This window comes from Hemiscyllium ocellatum, chromosome 1 (genome assembly GCF_020745735.1).
Source record: "Hemiscyllium ocellatum isolate sHemOce1 chromosome 1, sHemOce1.pat.X.cur, whole genome shotgun sequence".
Lineage (NCBI taxonomy): Eukaryota > Metazoa > Chordata > Chondrichthyes > Orectolobiformes > Hemiscylliidae > Hemiscyllium > Hemiscyllium ocellatum.
In genome coordinates this window covers 47917305-47936616 of record NC_083401.1, presented here as the reverse complement: position 1 = coordinate 47936616, position 19312 = coordinate 47917305, and the positions used below count along the sequence as shown (strand labels likewise).

Here is a 19312-nt window from a genome sequence, read left to right as displayed (position 1 = left end):
ATTATTTCAGATGGAATCTATGATATAGGCATTATGACAAAAGCAACATTTTTTGCCTATCTCAAACTGCCTTGAGATGGTGGTGGTGGTGGTAATCCACTTTCTTGAATTCAAACCTTTTACAGACAGCTACAGTGCTGATGGAGTTCCAGGATTCTGACCTAGGGACAGTGAGAGGAACTGCATTATTCCCCTGCTCAGACCATTGTCCAGGCTCCCCTCAATCTGAAGCAGGTCACCTTAGCCCAGCCCCACAATCACCTTCTAACTGGCCCATACCTCCTCTCAAATCAGGCTTGGTCTAGCTCCACACTCCAGTTGCCACACCTGAAAGAACTGCAGAATGCTGTAAATCAGAAACAAAACAGAAATTGCTGGAAAAGCTGAGCAGGTCTAGCAGCATCTATGAAGAGAAAGGCCCTGAACAGTTTTGACGAAGGATCACTGGACCTGAAACATTAATTCTGATTTCACTTCACAGATACTGTCAGACCTGCAGAGCTGTTCCAGCAATTCCTGTTTTGCTTTTGACACCTCAAATTATCCTCCACCCAGCCCAGACTTGGCTCCACTCCACCCTGGCTCCTCCCCCCAGATTCAGCCCTACCCTCTCCTTACAGCAACCCTTCTGAAAAGTCATCTTGAATCAAAACATTAGCTTGCATTCGGATGAAAGGCTCATGCCCGAAAGGTCGACTCTCCTGCTTGTCAGATGCTGCCTGACCTGCTGTGATTTTCCAGCAGCACCCTTTTCAATTCTGACTCTCCACTATCTGCAATCCTCACTTTCTCCATGGATGCTGCCTGACCCACTGTGATTGACAGTGTTTTTGTTTTTAGTACAGATTCGAGCATCTGCAGGAATTTACTCATACCCCGTCCCTTGGCCCTATCATCTTCCCTGCCTGTCTTCAGCCAGCACACCCCTCCTATCTTTATCCCCCCCTCACCTTCCTTGCCATCACCCCCTCACATTCCCCTCCCCACCACTTCTTCTCTCCCCTCCTATTGTCCCTCCCATTCCCCTCTCCTCCTATCCCCACTATTAGAGTCATAGAGTCATAGAGATGTACAGCATGGAAACAGACCCTTCAGTCCAACCCGTCCATGCTGACCAGATATCCCAACCCAATCTAGTCCAACCTGCCAGCACCTGGTCCATATCCCTCCAAACCCTTCATATACCCATCCAAATGCCTCTTAAATGTTGCAATTGTACCAGCCTCCACCACATTCTTTGGCAGCTCATTCCATACACGTACTACCCTCTGCGTGAAAAGTTTGCCCCTTTGGTCTCTTTTATATCTTTCCCCTCTCACCCTAAACCTATGCCCTCTGGTTCTGAACTCCCTTACCCCAGGGAAAAGACTTTGCCTATTTATCCTATCCGTGCCTCTCATAATTTTGTAAACCTCTATAAGGTCACCCCTCAGCCTCCGACGTTCCAGGGAAAACAGCCCCAGCCTGTTCAGGCTCTCCCTGTAGCTCAGATCCTCCAACCTTGGCAACATCCCTGTAAATATTTTCTGAACCCTTTCAGGTTTCACTGCATCTTTCCAATAGGAAGGAGACCAGAATTGCACACAATATTTCAACAGTGCCTAACCAATGTCCTGTACAGCCACAACATGACCTCCCAACTCCTGTACTCAATACTCTGACCAATAAAGGAAAGCATACCAAACGCCTTCTTCACTATCCTATCTACCTGTGACTTCAATTTCAAGGAGCTATGAACCTGCACTCCAAGGTCTCTTTGTTCAGTAACACTCCGTAGGATCTTACCATTAAGTGTATAAGTCCTGCTAAGATTTGCTTTCCCAAAATGCAGCACCTTGCATTTATCTGAATTAAACTCCATCTGCCACTTCTCAGCCCATTGGCCCATCTGGTCCAGATCCTGTTGTAATCTGAGGTAGCTCTCTTCGCTGTCCACTACACCTCCAATTTTGGTGTCATCTGCAAACATACTAACTGTACCTCTTATGCTCACATCGAAATCATTTATGCAAATGACAAAAAGTCGAGGACCCAGCACCGCTCCTTGTGGCACTCCACTGGTCACAGGCCTCCAGTCTGAAAAACAACCTTCTACCACCACCCTCTGTCATCTACCTTTGAGGCAGTTTTGTATCCAAATGTATTCCATGAGATCTAACCTTGCTAATCAGTCTCCCATGGGGAACTTTGTCGAACGCCTTACTGAAGTCCATATAGATCACATCTACCGCTCTGCCCTCATCAATCTTCTTTGTTACTTCTTCAAAAAATTCAATCAAGTTTGTGAGACATGATTTCCCACGCACAAAGCCATGTTGACTATCCCGAATCAGTCCTTGCTTTTCCAAATACATGTACATCCTGTCCCTCAGGATTCCCTCCAACAACTTGCCCACCACCGAGGTCAGGCTCACCGGTCTATAGTCCCTGGCTTGTCTTTACCTCCCTTTTTAAACAGTGGAACCCTTTTTGCCAACCTCCAGTCTTCCTGCACCTCACCTGTGACCATCGATGATACAAATATCTCAGCAAGAGGCCCAGCAATCACTTCTCTAGCTTCCCACAGAGTTCTCGGGTACACCTGATCAGGTCCTGGGGATTTATCCACCTTTAACCATTTCAAGACATCCAGCACTTCCTCCTCTGTAATCTGGACATTTTGCAAGATGTCACCATCTATATCCCTACTATTGTCCTAATTCCCCTTCCAACTCCCTCCACTCCTATGTTCCCTCCTATGTCCCCATTCCCCTCCCCTCATATTCCACTACCTCCATTTCCTCTATCTCCCTCCCCTCCTATCACCTTCCCCTCCTATTCCCCTCCCCACCTATGCCCTAACCTCATTCTCTCTATCCCCCTACCCCCTATCATTGTGTTTGATTCCAGTCTTGGGCGACAATCTGTATGGAGTCTGCACATTCTCCCTGTGTCGGTCCAGGTGAGTTTTGTCCAGGTGTTCCAGTTTCCTCTTGCTATCTAAAGATGTGCAGGTTAGGTGAATTGGCCATGGAAAATGTAGAGTAATAGTGGAATAAATTTGGGTGGGATACTTTTCTGAGGGTCAGTGTCGACCTGTTGGAGCAAATGGCCGGTTTCACACTGTAGGGATTCTCTTATATCTCACATTCCCCTTTCCCCACCATCTATCCTTCCCATATCTCCTATTCCCCCATATCTCCCATCTCCTTATATCTCCTGCTCCCCATATCTCCTATCCACCTATCCCCCATTTCTCCAATCTATCCTCATATCTCCCATCCCACCATACTTCCTATCCTCCACATTCACCCCATATCACCAATCCCCACATATCTCCTTCCCACCATATCTCCTAGTTTCCCTATGTCACCTATTTCCCCATATCTCCCATTCCCCATATCTCCTATGCTTCCAATATCTTCTATGCCAATATCTCCTATGCCCCCATATATCCGATGCCCCCTATATATCCGATGTCCCCATATCTCCCATCCCCCCCATATCTATTATTCCCTCTCATATCAACTATCCCCTCCATTTACTATTCCCCACATAGCTCCTATCCCCTACATAGCTTCTATTCCCCATATCTCCCACGGCCCCGTACTATCCATCCCCCCAAATCTCCTACCCCCTTATATCTTATCCCTTCATATCTCTCAACCACTGTATCTCCTATCCACCCCATCTCTCCTATCCCCCATAACACCTATTCCATATCTCCTACCCACCATATGTCCTGTTCCCCCACATGGGCGGCACGGTGGCACAGTGGTTAGCACTGCTGCCTCACAGCGCCTGTAGACCCGGGTTCAATTCCCGACTCAGGCGACTGACTGTGTGGAGTTTGCACGTTCTCCCCGTGTCTGCGTGGGTTTCCTCCGGGTGCTCCGGTTTCCTCCCACAGTCCAAAGATGTGCGGGTCAGGTGAATTGGCCAAGCTAAATTGCCCGTAGTGTTAGGTAAGGGGTAATGTAGGGGTATGGGTGGGTTACGCTTCGGCGGGTCGGTGTGGACTTGTTGGGCCGAAGGGCCTGTTTCCACACTGTAAATCTAATCTAATCTAATCTAATCTCCTACCGTCCATATTTCTTGCCCCATATCTCCTATCCCTCATATCTCCCACTCCCATATCTCCTATTCTCCCATACATATCTACGACCCATCATATCGCCTATTCCCCTATATCTCCTTCCCCCCATCATGGACGGCAGGGTGGTTCAGTGGTTAGCACTGCTGCCTCACAGCACCAGGGATCCAGTTTCAATTCCAGCCTCGGGCGACTGTCTTGTGTGGAGTTTTCACATTCTCCCTGTGTCTGGGTGAGTTTCCTCCGGATGCTCAAATTTCCTTCCACAATCCAAAGATGTGTAGGTTATGTGAATTGGCTGTGCGAAATTGCCCATGGTGTTAGGCGTATTAGTTAGGGGTAAGTATCGGGTAGGGGAATGGGTCTGGGTGGGTTACTCTTCAGAAGGTCAGTGTGTACTTGTTGTACTGAAGGGCCTGTTTCCATACTGTAGGGAATCTAATCTAATGTCCTTTGCCCCCTTATCTCCTTCACCTCTCATATCTTACAACCACCCCATATCTCCTTTCCATCCCACCCCCGTTTGACTCAAGCCTGATGCAATCAAAAGCAAGCGCCCTGCCTTGCGCATGCGCTCCTGATTGACACTGCTGTCGACCAATCAGAGATCGGATCCCGACGTCAGGGGTGTGTGTGTGTGTCTCAGTGTAACCCCGCCCCTTTGCAGCCGTTGCCGGCCGGAGAGCGAGAGGGACAGGGGGACGGCGGGGAAGGTCTGGCGGTCTGAACCTGCAAACATGTCTTCCGGGGACATTAATCAGGAGGCGGAGAAGCTGACCCTGGGTAAGGAGCAGATCTTGTGAAATGGGAAAATCCCGGGGGAGGGTTGTGTTCTCGGCTGGTTGGATGGCCGCACTTCCTGCCTGGTGGCCGGGGCTGGGTGCTCATCCCTGCCTTATGTGGATGGTTGATGCCTCCAGGGTGTCTGTGGTGTGGCTTCCTTCGACTCCTCAATATTGTACACCTTGCGTTATGTGTCTAGCTGCTTCTCCCCCCCGGGCTGCAGCCCTTGATCATCGTTGGCATCACACCCAGATAGGCCTGTAAAACTGAAACCAAAACTCTGGCAACAGTGCTTTTCACTCAGTGGTGGCACTGGGGGTTATTTTAACCAGCCCTTTATTCCTCAATGATTTAGGCCGGTGAGTAATCTGAAATCTGTTCGACGTGCACAGTTGTGTTCAGCATCATCATTTGGAGGGAGAGAGAGCAAGAATCAAGGTTTCAGTTCTGCTGAGAGGTTAATTTTACTTCTTTCTCCAGTGTGACAGTCAGACTTGAGAGTGAGATTCTGGCATTTTCTATTTTTACTTAATTCTATTTTTATTGTCTGTGAGACAGCACTCCCAGTTTTGGCACTAACCCCAAGATGTTGGGAAGGAGTACTCTGCAAGGTCGACAGGGCTGTTTCTGGCATTGGTGTGTGTTTTGGTGCTAGGTCAATGCCAGATGATCAGCCTGGTTTCATTTCTGTCAGACTTCATAGTGATTGATACATCTGAATGGCTCAGAGGAAGGTTGAGAATTAACCACATTGCTGAGAATCTAGAATCCCATGTAAGCCACACTTGGAGGATGGCTGATTCCCAGATGAACCAGATGGGTTTTCCTGACAACTGACAATGGCTTCATGGTCATCAGTAGATTCCAGACACTTTTTCTTGAATTCCACCCATTGCTGTGGCAGGATTTGAACCCTGTTCCCCAGAATGTCAGCTGAGTTTCTAGGTTAGTCGTCTCATGGTAATACCACTGGGTTAGTGCCTCCGCACTGAGGAGTGTGATGGAATGCTCTCCACTTGTCTGTATGGGTGCAGCAGCACCCACAACACTCAAGAACCTTGACACTATCCAGAGCAAAGCAGCCTATTTAATTGGCACCATTTCCACCCCCACCCCCACTCAACCTCACCAAAAATCCTTAAATGGCACCTTCCAGATACATGGGAACACAACCGCCTGCAACTTCCCCTGCAGGCCACTCACCATTCTGACTTGAAATATATTAGCATTCCTTAAATGTGGCTGCATTAAAATCGTGGAATTCCCTCCCTAAGAACGTTGTGGGTCAATCTACAGCATATGGTTCAAGAAGGCAGCCCACCACCATCTTCTCAAGGGCAGCTGTGGATGAGCAATAAATGCTGGCAAGCCAATAATGCCCACATCCCATAGCTGAATTAAAGAAAAGTTGAAGATGGTAGCACGTGATGGTTTTGTCTTGTTGCCATATTTGGTTTAATGCAGCCTTAATGTCAAGGGCTGTCACTCTCACCTCACTCTGGAATTCAGCTGTTTTGTCTCTGTTTGTCCAAGGCTGTAATAAGGTCAGAAGCTGAGCGGTCCTGATTGAACCCTATTTGTATGTCACTGAGCAAGTGCTGCTTGATAGCACAGTTAGTGACACCTTCCATCGCTTTACTGATGGTGGTGGTGGTGGGTAGACTGATGAGGCGGTAATTGGCTGGATTGGATTCGTCTTGATTTTTGTGGATGGGACAATCTTGGGCAATTTTCCACATTGTTGAGAAGATGATTGTGTTCTAACGTATTGGCACAGCTTAGCTAAGGGAGCAGCAAGTTCTGGAGCCCAAGTCTTCAGTACTATTGCCGGAATGTTGTCAGTGTCTGTAGCCTTTGCAGTATCTCAAACTGTTCCTTGATATCACGTGGACTGAATTGAACTGGCTGGAGACTGGAATCTGTAATGCTAGGGACCACTAGAGGACACCACAAGGTCAACATCAATCAAATCTATTATGTGTAATGTATAATTATGATGTTACTTCAGGTGTAAAATAAGAAAAGAAAGTCCATTGTCAAAGAACTTAGTGTATCAAGAAGGATGGACCTATGGGTAAGTATGTTGTTATCCCATGGAATAAAAGGGATGTGACAAGAAGATTGAGTGACTGTAAGCAGAGAATGATGACCAACAACTGGAGGCAGGTTTCCCTGGAGCCAGTACTGGGACATAGAAAGAGAATATGTTTAAGGCGCTCAATAAGTCTGGTAGAATCTGCAGAGAGAGAAGCGATGAACTTTTCAGGTCAGTGAACTGAAGTTCTTCATTGGGTTTCTAGCATCCGTGCTATTTTTCTTTTGTTAGTAACGGTACAGTTATTTCTCGATCTACATTACTGGCTTAGATTTGGGCAGACAAGGCACAATTTCAAAATTTGCACATAATGTAAACCTGTAAATGTAATGATTAGTGAAAAGGATAATGATCGATTTTAAGAGGAGATAAACTGACTGTGGAAAAGCTGCCTATGTAGCAGATCAGATTTAGCATAAGAGAACTTTTACTAGAAAGGACAATTAGATGGAATATAAACGGAAGAGTTTAATTCTATAGGCAAAAGCAGCAGAAAGGATCTGTGGATATTTGTGCATAAATTATTGAAGGTGATGAGACAAATAGACAAAGTAATTAAAGAAGCATATTGGATCCTGGGCTTTAGAAATAGATGTTGGAATGTGAAATCAAGTAAAGTTATGACAAAATCTTTATAAACCATTGGTTTGGCCTCAAGTGAAGTATGGTGTCCAATTCTGGGTATGCACATCAAGAAGGGTATGAAGATTTAGACAGGGTTCAAAGAAGTCTTCTAAGAATTGCTCAAGGAAGAGGAACTTCAGGAGTATGAATTGTTTGGAATATCTTGGAACATTTGAGAGTAGAGTTGATAGTAATGTTAAAAATGATTAATAATCTGAACTAATTAAATGGGGAGAAACTGCTCTCATTGATGGAAAGGTCAAAAATTAGTGGAGACCAATTTAAGATGAGGTATAAGTCTAGAGGTGACATGAGGGAAAATGTTTTCATGCAACAACTGTTTAGGATCTGAGATGCATGAAAGGTCTTGTGAGGGTGGGCTGAAGTATGACTTTCAAAAGATATTAGGTAATTAGCCGAAGAGAAGAAAAATTCATGGGGAAAACACAAGGTTGTAGCATTAGATGAGTTGATGTTACACACAAACTCAATTTGCTGTTGTAGATAATATGAATAGACAGTGCATGTGTAAATTTTGCCTCCACTGTAACAAGGGAATTTTATAGAATTTAAAAAAAACAGAAGCAATGTGGAATAGCCAACTCCCAAATATGGCTTAAATCCTTTTTTGAAAAGAGAAAGAACTTGTTAACTAGTTGGTTAAACATTTGATTAGAAACTATAATGTAGGTTAGAATAAAGCATGTTCCTTCTTGTTGACTTTGAGCATGCTGTCTTGGCAGTACATTCAAATGGTGGAAAAATAACAATTAACGTAAAACGATGTGAGATTGGCGCAATGGATTTAGCTGTGGTTTTAAAGCTTTTAGGTATCATCACAGAGAACTTGAGTGTTGTTTAATCGTCCCCTTGAAGGTTCAGTTCATAAAGACAGCAAGTGAGTAGCAGAACCAGATAAGCTAAAGGGTCTCTGATTCAATCTTCGATCTGTTTGGATTAATTGGTTATAGCAATACTAGTAATAAAACAATGCAGATGTCTGGGTTAGCACTGATGATGACATTTGAGCAACGAATTAAAACATTGCACATATCTGTGCAAATGCGTATCTCTGGAAGAGAGGAGAGGAGAATATTTAACCATCAAACCTGCAATTTTGGAACATAACATCAGTTTCAACTTGAGTATTATAGTTGTTTACAATTTTGATTTGCCAGTGAACAGTAGTATAACTCAGGTTCATAATTTTGCTGTTCCCCGATTGTTATCATTATAATTTAATGAATCAGCAAAGGTGTTGCATAGTGAAATAGTGCATCAGATTGAATATATTTACACATACAGTTCTTGGCATAGAAAGCACTTTCTAGTGTTTGTGAAAATGCAGTAAGACACAATATAAGTCTAGGTTTTTTTTCACAAGGTAATAGGCCTCTAACACTTGTATCTACAGGAATAAGATTTTCAATTTTCTTATGTTACAGCTGAACTGTATGTCTCTGGTCGTGAAGGAGATGATGAAACTGGAACAGGAACAAAAGACAAGCCATTTAAAACAGCTCTTTGGGTAAACTTTCAGTCAGTAACAGCATTTGAAATAAATTATTTTTATTAATGAAAATGTATATAAGGGTTATGAACTGCCTCTGTTCCTTTTGTAGGCCTTAAAAGTGGCAGGCAAGGAACCATTCCCAATTATTTATGTGGACTCCCAAAATGAAAATGAGGTGAATACAAATTCTTTTTAAAAAATGTTTTCTTTCATAAATATTCACATAAAAAAAAGCAAATGAATCATTTTGTAGTGTACGAAGGTTGATTAAATGGCAGTATCCTGTCCTGGACGCAAATATCATAAAGTTTCATGTTTGACATATGCTCTGTAATCTTGTTTGGATCGGGAGAGAGAGGTTACAAAGGTAGGCAGTCCGAATGCACCTTCTACAATTCTTTATGCGGAAAATGGTATACCCTGTATCCACTGGTCCAGTTTTCACAGTTACCATGGCCGGAACATATTATAGAGAACGTTCCAGAACCAGGGATCAGGAGGCTGTCAGAAAGGTCCGTTTGCCATTTAAATGAATGGGTTCGCACCTATCCGCGGTTTCGGGTTTCCATGGTAGATCTTGGGAACATATCCGCCACGGGTCCAGGGAGGGGGGACACGACTGTATTGAAAAAGTCCAAAATTAATTGAAGGGCATGCAAGTAAGTAATTCATCTTTTAAGCTAAATGTAGCTTTTTTATATTTTTCATTTAATATATATTTTTTATATGAAAGAAAATTATATTAGATTATGATTAACAATTTCAATTTTTGGCCAAATGATTCCCAACACTGAATGAAGTACGACCTTTTTTCCTAGAGATATTAAAAGTTAAATCATACTAAGACAACTTTATTTGTCAAAAACTGTAACAGGTTCTGTATTGGTCTTTTGGAATTAAATTAGAATAATATTTTTTGATAAATGAATGCGACCTAAATTACCATATTTACAAAGATGAGGTTGTTGAAAGTTCAGACTCTTGCATAAGCTTGGATTTGCTTAATCATAACGCAACAAACAAATGAAACTCATTTTCTCTTTGCAACATTGGATCAACTTCCACCTTTGGTTTATTTCTTGGACAGTGTACATATTAAATAGTCTGTTTGCTTGCTGAGAAATCTGAATGTGACTTTGGGTATTGTATGTTCCTTGGTGATGTTCTTGTTTCACCTTGGCACTATGTTTGTATTGTTTCTTAATTGGAATCATCTTAGCTTTGTCTAAAGCTCCGCAAATGGTACTCCCTTTTTTGAACTTTGCTTAGGAACTTCACTTAATAAAGGAACTGTTGATATGTACATTTGATAATCTGTGCTTCTCCTTGGGCCTGAAATAGCTTGACCTTCCTTCAGTCTAATTTTTAATTTATGAAAACCTTGTGTTGTAACCCATACGTTAAACCATAAATGAAACCCCTCTGATTGAAGCAAATTTAGGAAACTGAGGCACAAATAATGGCTCTTTTTTGGGTAGTGTCACGAAAATTACAATGGTGGGGATTTAATTAATTGCCCCTCTTCTCTGTTTGTCTTTATAGACCTAAATTGTTCAATCTGTCCCCATAAGACAAGCCTTTCATCTCTGGAATTCATACCATTTACTTAACATTTGTCTCTTCACAAACTGATGCACCTGCATGCTTATTTTCAGCAGCTGCTGTAGAGAGACAACCAAGTCTCATTGCACCCCAATTTCCTATTTTATATCATTCGGATAATTTGCCTTCCCATTTTTATGATTTAAAGTTGATAATTTCACATTTATCCACATTATAGTTCTGTCATGCATTTGCCCACTTACTCAAATAGTCCAAATCAACGAAGCATCTCTTCATCCTTCTCGCAGCTCACCCTCCCACCAAACCTTTTGTTCTCTGCAAACTTAAGATATTACATTGTTTCCCTATATAAATCATAAATATATATTATGAAAAAGCAATAATTCCTGTGTCACTCCATTTGTCAGTGCCCGCCGATTTATTCATTCTTTGTTTCCTGTCTGCCAACCTGGTCTCTATTCATGTCAGTACGCTACCTCAATTCTATGCGCTTTAGTTTTACATGCTAATCTCTTGTATGGGACTTTATCAAAAGCCTTCTGAAAGTCCAATTAAATTGCCTCTACTAGTTCCTCCTTATCAATTCAACTCGTATGCGTGAACAATTCCAGTAGAATTATTAAGCATGATTTCAGTTTTTGTCAATGTCCATGCTGACTCTGTCTGATCCTGCTACTGTTTTCCAAGTGCTGTGCTATTAAGGTTTTTATAATAGAGTGTAGAAATTCTAAAATTATTGTTGTCAAGCCGTGTGAGTTGTTGATTGAGAAGCTGAGAAACAACAACTTTTGGAGATTGGTCCTTTTGTTGTTGGTGACATCGTTTTTTACCACAATTGTTACAAGATTGCATTTCACATCTTTTTAAGCGCTGGGAGGTTATATCAAAGTCACAGATGAAAAATGTTAGAAAGCTCTGGCAACGGGATCAAATGAAGAACGAATCAAAAGAGAAAAGGGAGGTAAGAAAGATCTTTATTCGTTTTCTACACTTCTCATTTGGACCGTTCCTGCAGTGAATATGCAGGATTTGAATTCATTCAATGCTTACCTTTGATTGGCAGTTCACTTTATCAAGGTACTTCCAATTACTTTTGGGGTACAATATAACAACCATACTATGCATTCAATAATACCATGGAAACATACACAAATAGGGGAAGTAAAGGGAAATGTAGCAGTTTTTCTCTCAGCCTAGTGGTTGCATGTTAAGGAAATTGAGCTTTTGATTAATCCATGTTAAATGTTTTATCATTTAGTCTTCAACAGACTCGCATGTGAGGTGATGGAAAGGACTGGATAGCTTTGGAAACAATGGTTCAAAGGCAGAAATCACATGCTCTCGTGCAGGGCTAGGCAAGGCCCCCAAGTCAAGCACAGTGGGCTTCCTAATGCCATGTATTCTGGTTAATGGGCCCTGATGTGTATCCCCTATTCTGGACCCAGATTTGAAATGATCCTTGTTCCATTTATTCTACATTTATTACATCTCTTTTACAATCTAGTTTGTAAATCTCAAGTCAGCAAATACATTAGCAATTATCTTCTCAACTTCTCAACAGTCCTTTTCTTTTGGAAAACAAGTCAGATCTTCAGAGCTGAAAATTAAAATCTGTTTTTCCTTCACTGTAGAGCTCAAATTCTCAAATTACACCAGTCTATATATGAAACATTGCTTGCTTGAACAAAAAATAATGTCAAAGGCTTGAGGGAACTGGCTGGTATTAATCTATGCCATATGATCTTTGCCCTTTTATTTAACACTTCACTCATAAGACAGCAGCCTGGTATTGAATGTTTTACTCAGTCTTGAGCCAGAGTCTCAGACTTAATCTTGACCTCAAGTCTAAGTCTGCACAGTGGGACTTGATCTGTGATATTTAAAACCATTGGAAATAGGAACAGGAGGAGATTGTTTGGTCCCTCAAGCTTGCTGTGCCCATCAATAGGAATATTGCTCATCCGACATTGCTCACATCGACTTTCCTGTCCTTTTCCCTGTAACCCTTGATTCCCCTACTCATCAGCAATCTGTATATCTTAGCCTTAACTGGACACAAGGTAAAAACAATGACTGCAGATGCTGGTAATCTGATTCTGGATAAGTGGTGCTGGAAGAGCACAGCAGTTCAGGCAGCATCCAAGGAGTGTCTAATCCCACATTTCTCCATGGCAATGAGTTTCAAAGACTCTCAGCCATCTGAGGGAAGAAATTCCTCCTCATCTCTGTCTTTAATTAGCACTAAATCTTAGACTATGGTCCTAGACTTTCCCATGAGGGGGAACATCCTCTGAGCATTTAACCTGTCAAGCCCCTTAAGAATTCTATGTGTTTCAATGTGGTCACATCTCATTCTTCCAAGCCCCAACCTGTTTAATCTTTGCTTATTGATCATCCCTCCATTCCAGTGAACCTTCTCTCAACTGCCTCCAATGAAATTATATATTTTCGTAAGGAGGCCAACACCACTCTAGATGGTCTCTCACCAGTACTTTGTACAGTTGTTATTATCTTATATTCCAATTATCCTATACTCCAACTGCCTTGAAGTAAGAGTTAACGTTCCACTAACCTTCCTGTTACCTGCTGCATCTGTGTGCTAGCTTTTGTTTCGTGCACAAGTGCTCCCAAGTCCCTTTGCAGCTTTCTGCAGTTTTTCTCCATTTGAATAAAGTTTTGTTCTTGTTTTCACCCTTTAAAATGGGCAACTTCACATTTTCCCACATTACACTCCATTTGCTAACTTTTTGTACATTTATCAATTTTTTTGTCTAAATTATTTGTATCCCTCTCACAACTGACATTAGTGATGTCTTCAAATTTGACAACAGTACATTCACTTCCTTCCTCAAAGTCATTAAGATACATTGTAAACAGTTGCAGTCGCAGCACTGACCTTGATGGAACTCCACTGGTCGTGGGTTACCGTCCTGAAAAAGATCCCTGTATCTCCACTCACTGTTTTCTGCCCATTAGCTAATTTTCTCTATCATACCAGTGTACTATCTCTAACACCATGGGCTTATCTTATCCTTCGTAAAGTACCATATTGAACATGTTCTGGAAGTTCTGGTTCTACTTTGTCCACTTTGCTTTCAACTTCCTCCAAAGACTCTTAATTAGCTGGACATTATTTCTCCTCCCTGAAGCCATGCTGACTCTGCTTGATTATGATTTTCCAAAAGTTCTGTTATTCTTTAATAATTAATTCAAATACTTCTCCAACATTTAATGTTAGGCCAATTGGCCTACAATTACCAGTTTTTTGCCTCTTTCCCTTTTCGAATAGGAGTGTCACATTAGCAGTTTTACAATCCGCCCATAAAGTGAGTTACCACCGGTAAATAATGATCAGTGGTTTTAATTTAAACCAAATATTGTTGAGTAGAAAAATACTTAGATCAGTGGTAGTGTTAGCTTCAATCCAAGTCCTCCTCTTGGGATGAGTAATTGCTTCCCTTCAAGCTATGCAAGTTTTAGATTAAGTGAATTTAAATTCATGTTTGACACAGGTCCGCACTGTAAAACCCATGAAATGGTATTGGTAGTCCTTCGACTACTAGGATGAATATAATTTTTTCTGAGGTTCTGTTTTGTTGCATTTTAACGCAAAATAAATTCTTTCATTTTCCTATGGCCACCACTTGATAATTTATGAATAATTTGATGTCTTGGAATTTTTCTCTCTAAGTTAAATGTTGAAACAAACTCAAAATTCATGTTGCATTCTAGAGATTAGAACGAGAAAAACTGGCAAAGTGCAGTACAATGCTCAGAATGCATCAAATCTGAGGGATTACCTATATTAGTTGAAATTTAAACAGGTGGAATCCCTTTTTAGAAAAGAGAAGACAATAGGGAGACCAGATGTAGAGCTTAAAGATTATGAATAATTTGGACAGTATCTCTCAAGAGATTGTTTCTACTTAGAGGAGGATTGCTATAATAAATTATAGCAATAAATTAAATAAAGAAGTGAGGAGAAATTTCATTTTTAAGTAATTGGTAACCAGATGAAGTGTTTGAGGCATGACGAAGCTGCTCCTTTAACAAGGTTATGCTGTCTTAGTTTCTTTTTCAGAGAAGTCGTAAACGACACAGACTCCCTTCTGGGGTTGAAGGGTTTTAGTGCCAATTTGATAATAGCTGACAGATACGGCCACAGGATGTAAGTTTGCTCACTGAGCTGGAAGATTTTCAAATGAAAACAAACCTTCTAGCTCAGTGAGCAAACTTTCGTCCAAAACATCAACCTGAGCCTCAGGCAGAAAGCTTTCAAATTTATAAGAAACACTTGTACAATGAAAGGGGAGTGACCAGTTCTCCCAGCTCAGCTTGACTCTGGTTTGGTTTTTAGTAGGAGTGTGAAAAAAGCTGCTGGACCAAAAGAAGCAGGTCCAGGTTGGTTCTCTCTTCTCTCTCTGACTTCTATCCTGTAAGAACATGTGTTTGATTTTACCTTTTGTGCCAAGAGGTGTTCATGAGGATTGTTGCAACTATTTCGAACAACATTAAGTTGAGATGACCTGTTGAGTTTTCAGATAGGTTAGGTTATTTGTTATTCTGTTTACTGTTGTTTGTGTTTCATTCAATAATCTTGTAAGTAAATTCTGTTTTTTTTAAAAGTCAGTGGTTTGACCAGCAGCATCTCTCCTGGAATATCCACTCTACACCCGCTTAAAACAACAAGCAAAGTTAACTTCTGGGTGACCTTCTCGAAATGCTTTATGGGGTGGGGGGTGGGGGGGGGTGTGTGGTGGTGGTGGGGTCTGGCCTGGTCCATAAGAGGCAAATACCTTAGATGCTTTTCAAAGAAATATTTAACTCTCAATAAAATCAAGGTGTCGTAACCATGCTCCTACCAGACCATCTCGCTTGCTGAGTTAACCGATCCCCGTTCATAAGGAGTAATAAGAGAAAAGGAAACAAAAAGATGGCAAGGATGAGATGTGGTAGATGAAATGTGCTGGGATGTGAAATGTAAACATCAAGGCAGACATTTTGGCAGAATCATCTGTTTCTGTGTAGTTTCCATTTAATGCGTGGAACTCTAGTAGCTTGGGTTGGTATGTGTGTTCCAAATTGTGTGGAACCAATGGTGTTTGCTAATGTTTTAATAGTGGGATATACATTTAACTTTTTTCCGGACAAACCGATTTTATTTAAAAATCTGCTTTCTTTTCAACAGCTTGAAGATGCATTACGGAGGGAGAAAAATTTGGAGGAGGCCAAAAAGATAGTTATTAAACTGGATGCTACTCTTGGAGAGCCACAGCAGGTAATGGGCAAAACCAATTGCAAATTGATAACGCATCACCTTTAATGTGCAATGAGTTAACAATACATATAATATTTGAATAGGCAATAATCTGTCGTCGTCCATGACATTGTTGACGTACTGTTGGTTAACCCTCCATTTCATGAGTGGTCAAGAAGCAGATAAAGGTGTATGCCCCACTTTCCAATTTCAGCTCAACAAAATAATAACTTAGTTGTGTTGCAGTGTAATTTTGTCACCAGAAATCAGTATCAATTGAAGTCTACTTAGTCAACCAGTTTAGTAATTAATATACTTCCTGAGTAAACCAATGTAAAATGCCAAACTGTCTCTTCATGATTGTGCTGATCAAGACAAGTAAATTTATAGCCAATTTAAATCATAAAGGAATGATTTCATCATTGGTTGTCTTAAAACTGTGTTTCGAAAAGTGTGGCCCTGGAAAAGCACAGCAGACCAGGCAGCACCTGAGGACCAAGTGATTTATTGGGAATGTATGGGCACTAAGAGATAAATAGGAAGGTGGCGGTGGGGGGAAGGTAGCTGAGAACGTGATAGGGAGGTGCATGTCAGGGGTGATAGTGATAGGGTAGAGTAGAAGGGTGGGAAGGAAGATGGACAGTTCAAGAAGGTGGTGCCAGGTTTGGGGGGTTGGATCTGGGATGAGATAGGGAAAGGGAGATTAGGAAACTAGTGAAGTTGATGTTGATGCCGCTGCCGTGTGGTTGAAGGGTTTGAAGAACATGAAGTGTACATTTAATGAGAAGGAGAAATGGGTGAAATAAATTATTACTCCAAACATTAAGTTTCTTTCCCTTGCACAGAAGGCCTCAAAAAAAGACGGGCACACCTATTATTTTATTTGCAGGCAGAGAGGCGATGAGTGACAACCAAGCAGAGTAGAGGAAGGCAAATAGTGCAGGAGTCCCATTTGACTGTTGTTCTCTTGTGACAGATTTACCATTTTGGATATTGTTGGAGCTCATGACTTCTCAGGGAGTAGAAGCAAAAGTCAAGACCTTGGCACATTGAGTGGCTGTAGTGAACAAGAGGGGAAGAAGAAGAATGACAGAACTGTTGTTACAGGGGATTCAATAGTAAGGGCTGCAGTTATTTCTGCGGCTGCAAGAAAGACTTCAAGAGACACACGCTTGTCTTATCTTAGAGTCAAGGATGCCTCAGTAGGGCTGTGGTACTTTCTGAAGTGTGTGTGAGGGGAAGAGAGAGAGATGAACAGCCAGTCGTCATAGTACATATTGGTATCAAAGCATCGGTAAAAATGGATGAGGTCCTAAAAACAATTTAGGGAGTTAGGGTGTAAATTATAAAGTAGAACTTCCAAAGGTAGTGATCTCAGGATTATCACCAACATTGCATGTTAGACAGTGTAAAAATGGCAGGGCATACCAAATTAATACATAGATGGAGTCATGAAATAGGTGGGAAGGATTCAGATTCCTGAGACATGAGGCCCAGTTCTGGAGAAGGAGGAGTGGTTGACACTTGGACTAATGTCCTTTGGTCCTTTTTTTTCTGCTGCTGTCAGGGAAGGTTTAAACTAGAATGACAGGGGTCTGGAAACTTGAGCAGAGAGACAGAGAATAGGGAGAAACAAGGATAGAAACAAAAGAACAGAAGCTAAGAGGCAAAAATGGAAGGCAAGAAAAACATAGGATAAAAACAAATGAGGCCATCATGCAAAATAATGCTAAGATGACTAATGAGATTAAAAAGACAGGTCTAAAAGCTTTGTGACTTTATACTTGGAGCATTCACAGTGAGGATGATGAATTAGCAATGCACATAGATGTAAATGCTTATGATATCATTTTGATTACAGAGAATGGGAATCAAACATCCAGGGCTATTTGTTATTTAAGAAAGACAGGCAAAAATGGAATAAATGTGGGATAACATTAATAGTTAAGGATGAAATCACTGCAACAGTGAGGCAAGGCACTGGCTCAGAAAATCATGATCTGTACTCGATGGAGGAGATAAGAAGCACCAGGAGGCAGAAAACGTTGGAATTGTCTATAGGCTCCATACAATACTGGAGATTGGATACTTTCTAACCAATCTGTTTGGATGTATTACAAGTGGGATTGACCCAGGCTTCCTGGCTCAGCCGTAGGGACACTTCCATTGGACCACAAGAGTCCTTAAGAAGTCATCCTTGCTTACGTACAGTCTCACACACGGGTCAGCCACTTCCAGTTAGGGAGTTGAATGTCGATCTCCCATCTGACAGACATGGATATGAAATACTACATTAACAATGGGCATTCCAAGTGGAAGAAACTTAAGGGAAGGCATTAAACAAGAAATCAGTTGCTTGTAATAACGGTGCACCTCTAATCATGGATAACTTTAATTCATGTATAGATTGGGCAAACTATCTCGCAATTCCAGCATTTATTGCCCATTCCCCTTGAGAAACTAATGTTGAGCTGCCTTGTTGAACTGCTGTGATCCATGTTTATTAACTCGAATGCACATAGGCCAGCATGGATTTATAAAAGTCAAATGTGCAAAACATGTCTAGTTGTGTTTTCTGAGGATGTAACTAGTAGACTAGGTAAGGAAGAACCACTGATTGTGGTGTATTTGTATTTTCAGAAGGTTTTTGAAAAAGTCCCTTATAAATGATTAGTGTTTTTCGATATTGTTGTATTATATGCACATAATCTTTAAATGTTAAATATTATCTATCCACTGTTGATTCCTTTTGTAAGGTTCCCTAATCGACCTGTACCAATCCATGCTTCTCACTCTTGGATTTCCCTTTATTTTGGTTCAGCATCTTGGTTTCAGATTTCATGTATTTTTGCAATCGTTGTGAAGAATTCCATCATGTTATCGTTATTCTTCACTAACAGACCCCAACGAACAATCCTTTTTCATTGCACAGTACCCAGTCTTCATTCTCTGGTTGAGACAGAGGATCAGCCATGATCATACTGAATGGCAGAGCAGGTTTGAAGACGTGAGTGGTATACTCTTGCACCTAGTTTCTGTTTTTCTTGTTCTGCTGTGGAAGTCTTGTTCATACTTTGGACAGAGTTTCCAGGTTGCACTTCAAATGAAGTTGTATCAGTGTTAAGCAGAAGCTGGTTCCTTCCACTAAGTTGAATTTGCTTAACAACAGTTACCGGAGATGGGGTGGGGGGGGAGAGATTCAAGGTGGCAGCAACCCAGTAGGCCTGGGTCTGCTGAGCTCTGCCCAGGACCCAGGCAAAGTGGGGTACCTACCCTCCCCTCACTTTTTAAATTAAAAATAGCTTTTTCCCAGCAACTACAGTCATTCTACATCAAACTTTAACAGTTTGATGCATTTTAAGATGACCAAAGATAAAGGACCACGAAGTTTGCAACAAGCAGGGA

At 41.5% G+C, this 19312-nt stretch overlaps 1 protein-coding gene across 1 annotated transcript in view; it reads left to right on the top strand.

The window, feature by feature from the left end:
• Positions 1 to 4712: 4712 nt before the first annotated feature.
• The window catches only part of nars1 (asparaginyl-tRNA synthetase 1), a 45400-nt gene continuing 30800 nt past the window's right edge, over positions 4713 to 19312 (top strand). The window contains exons 1-5 of the mRNA XM_060829133.1: positions 4713 to 4855; positions 9020 to 9102; positions 9197 to 9262; positions 11519 to 11611; positions 15839 to 15928. Coding sequence (XP_060685116.1) covers positions 4810 to 4855; positions 9020 to 9102; positions 9197 to 9262; positions 11519 to 11611; positions 15839 to 15928 — 378 coding nt within the window. The 5' untranslated portion in view covers positions 4713 to 4809. The remainder of the gene's footprint in view (positions 4856 to 9019; positions 9103 to 9196; positions 9263 to 11518; positions 11612 to 15838; positions 15929 to 19312) is intronic.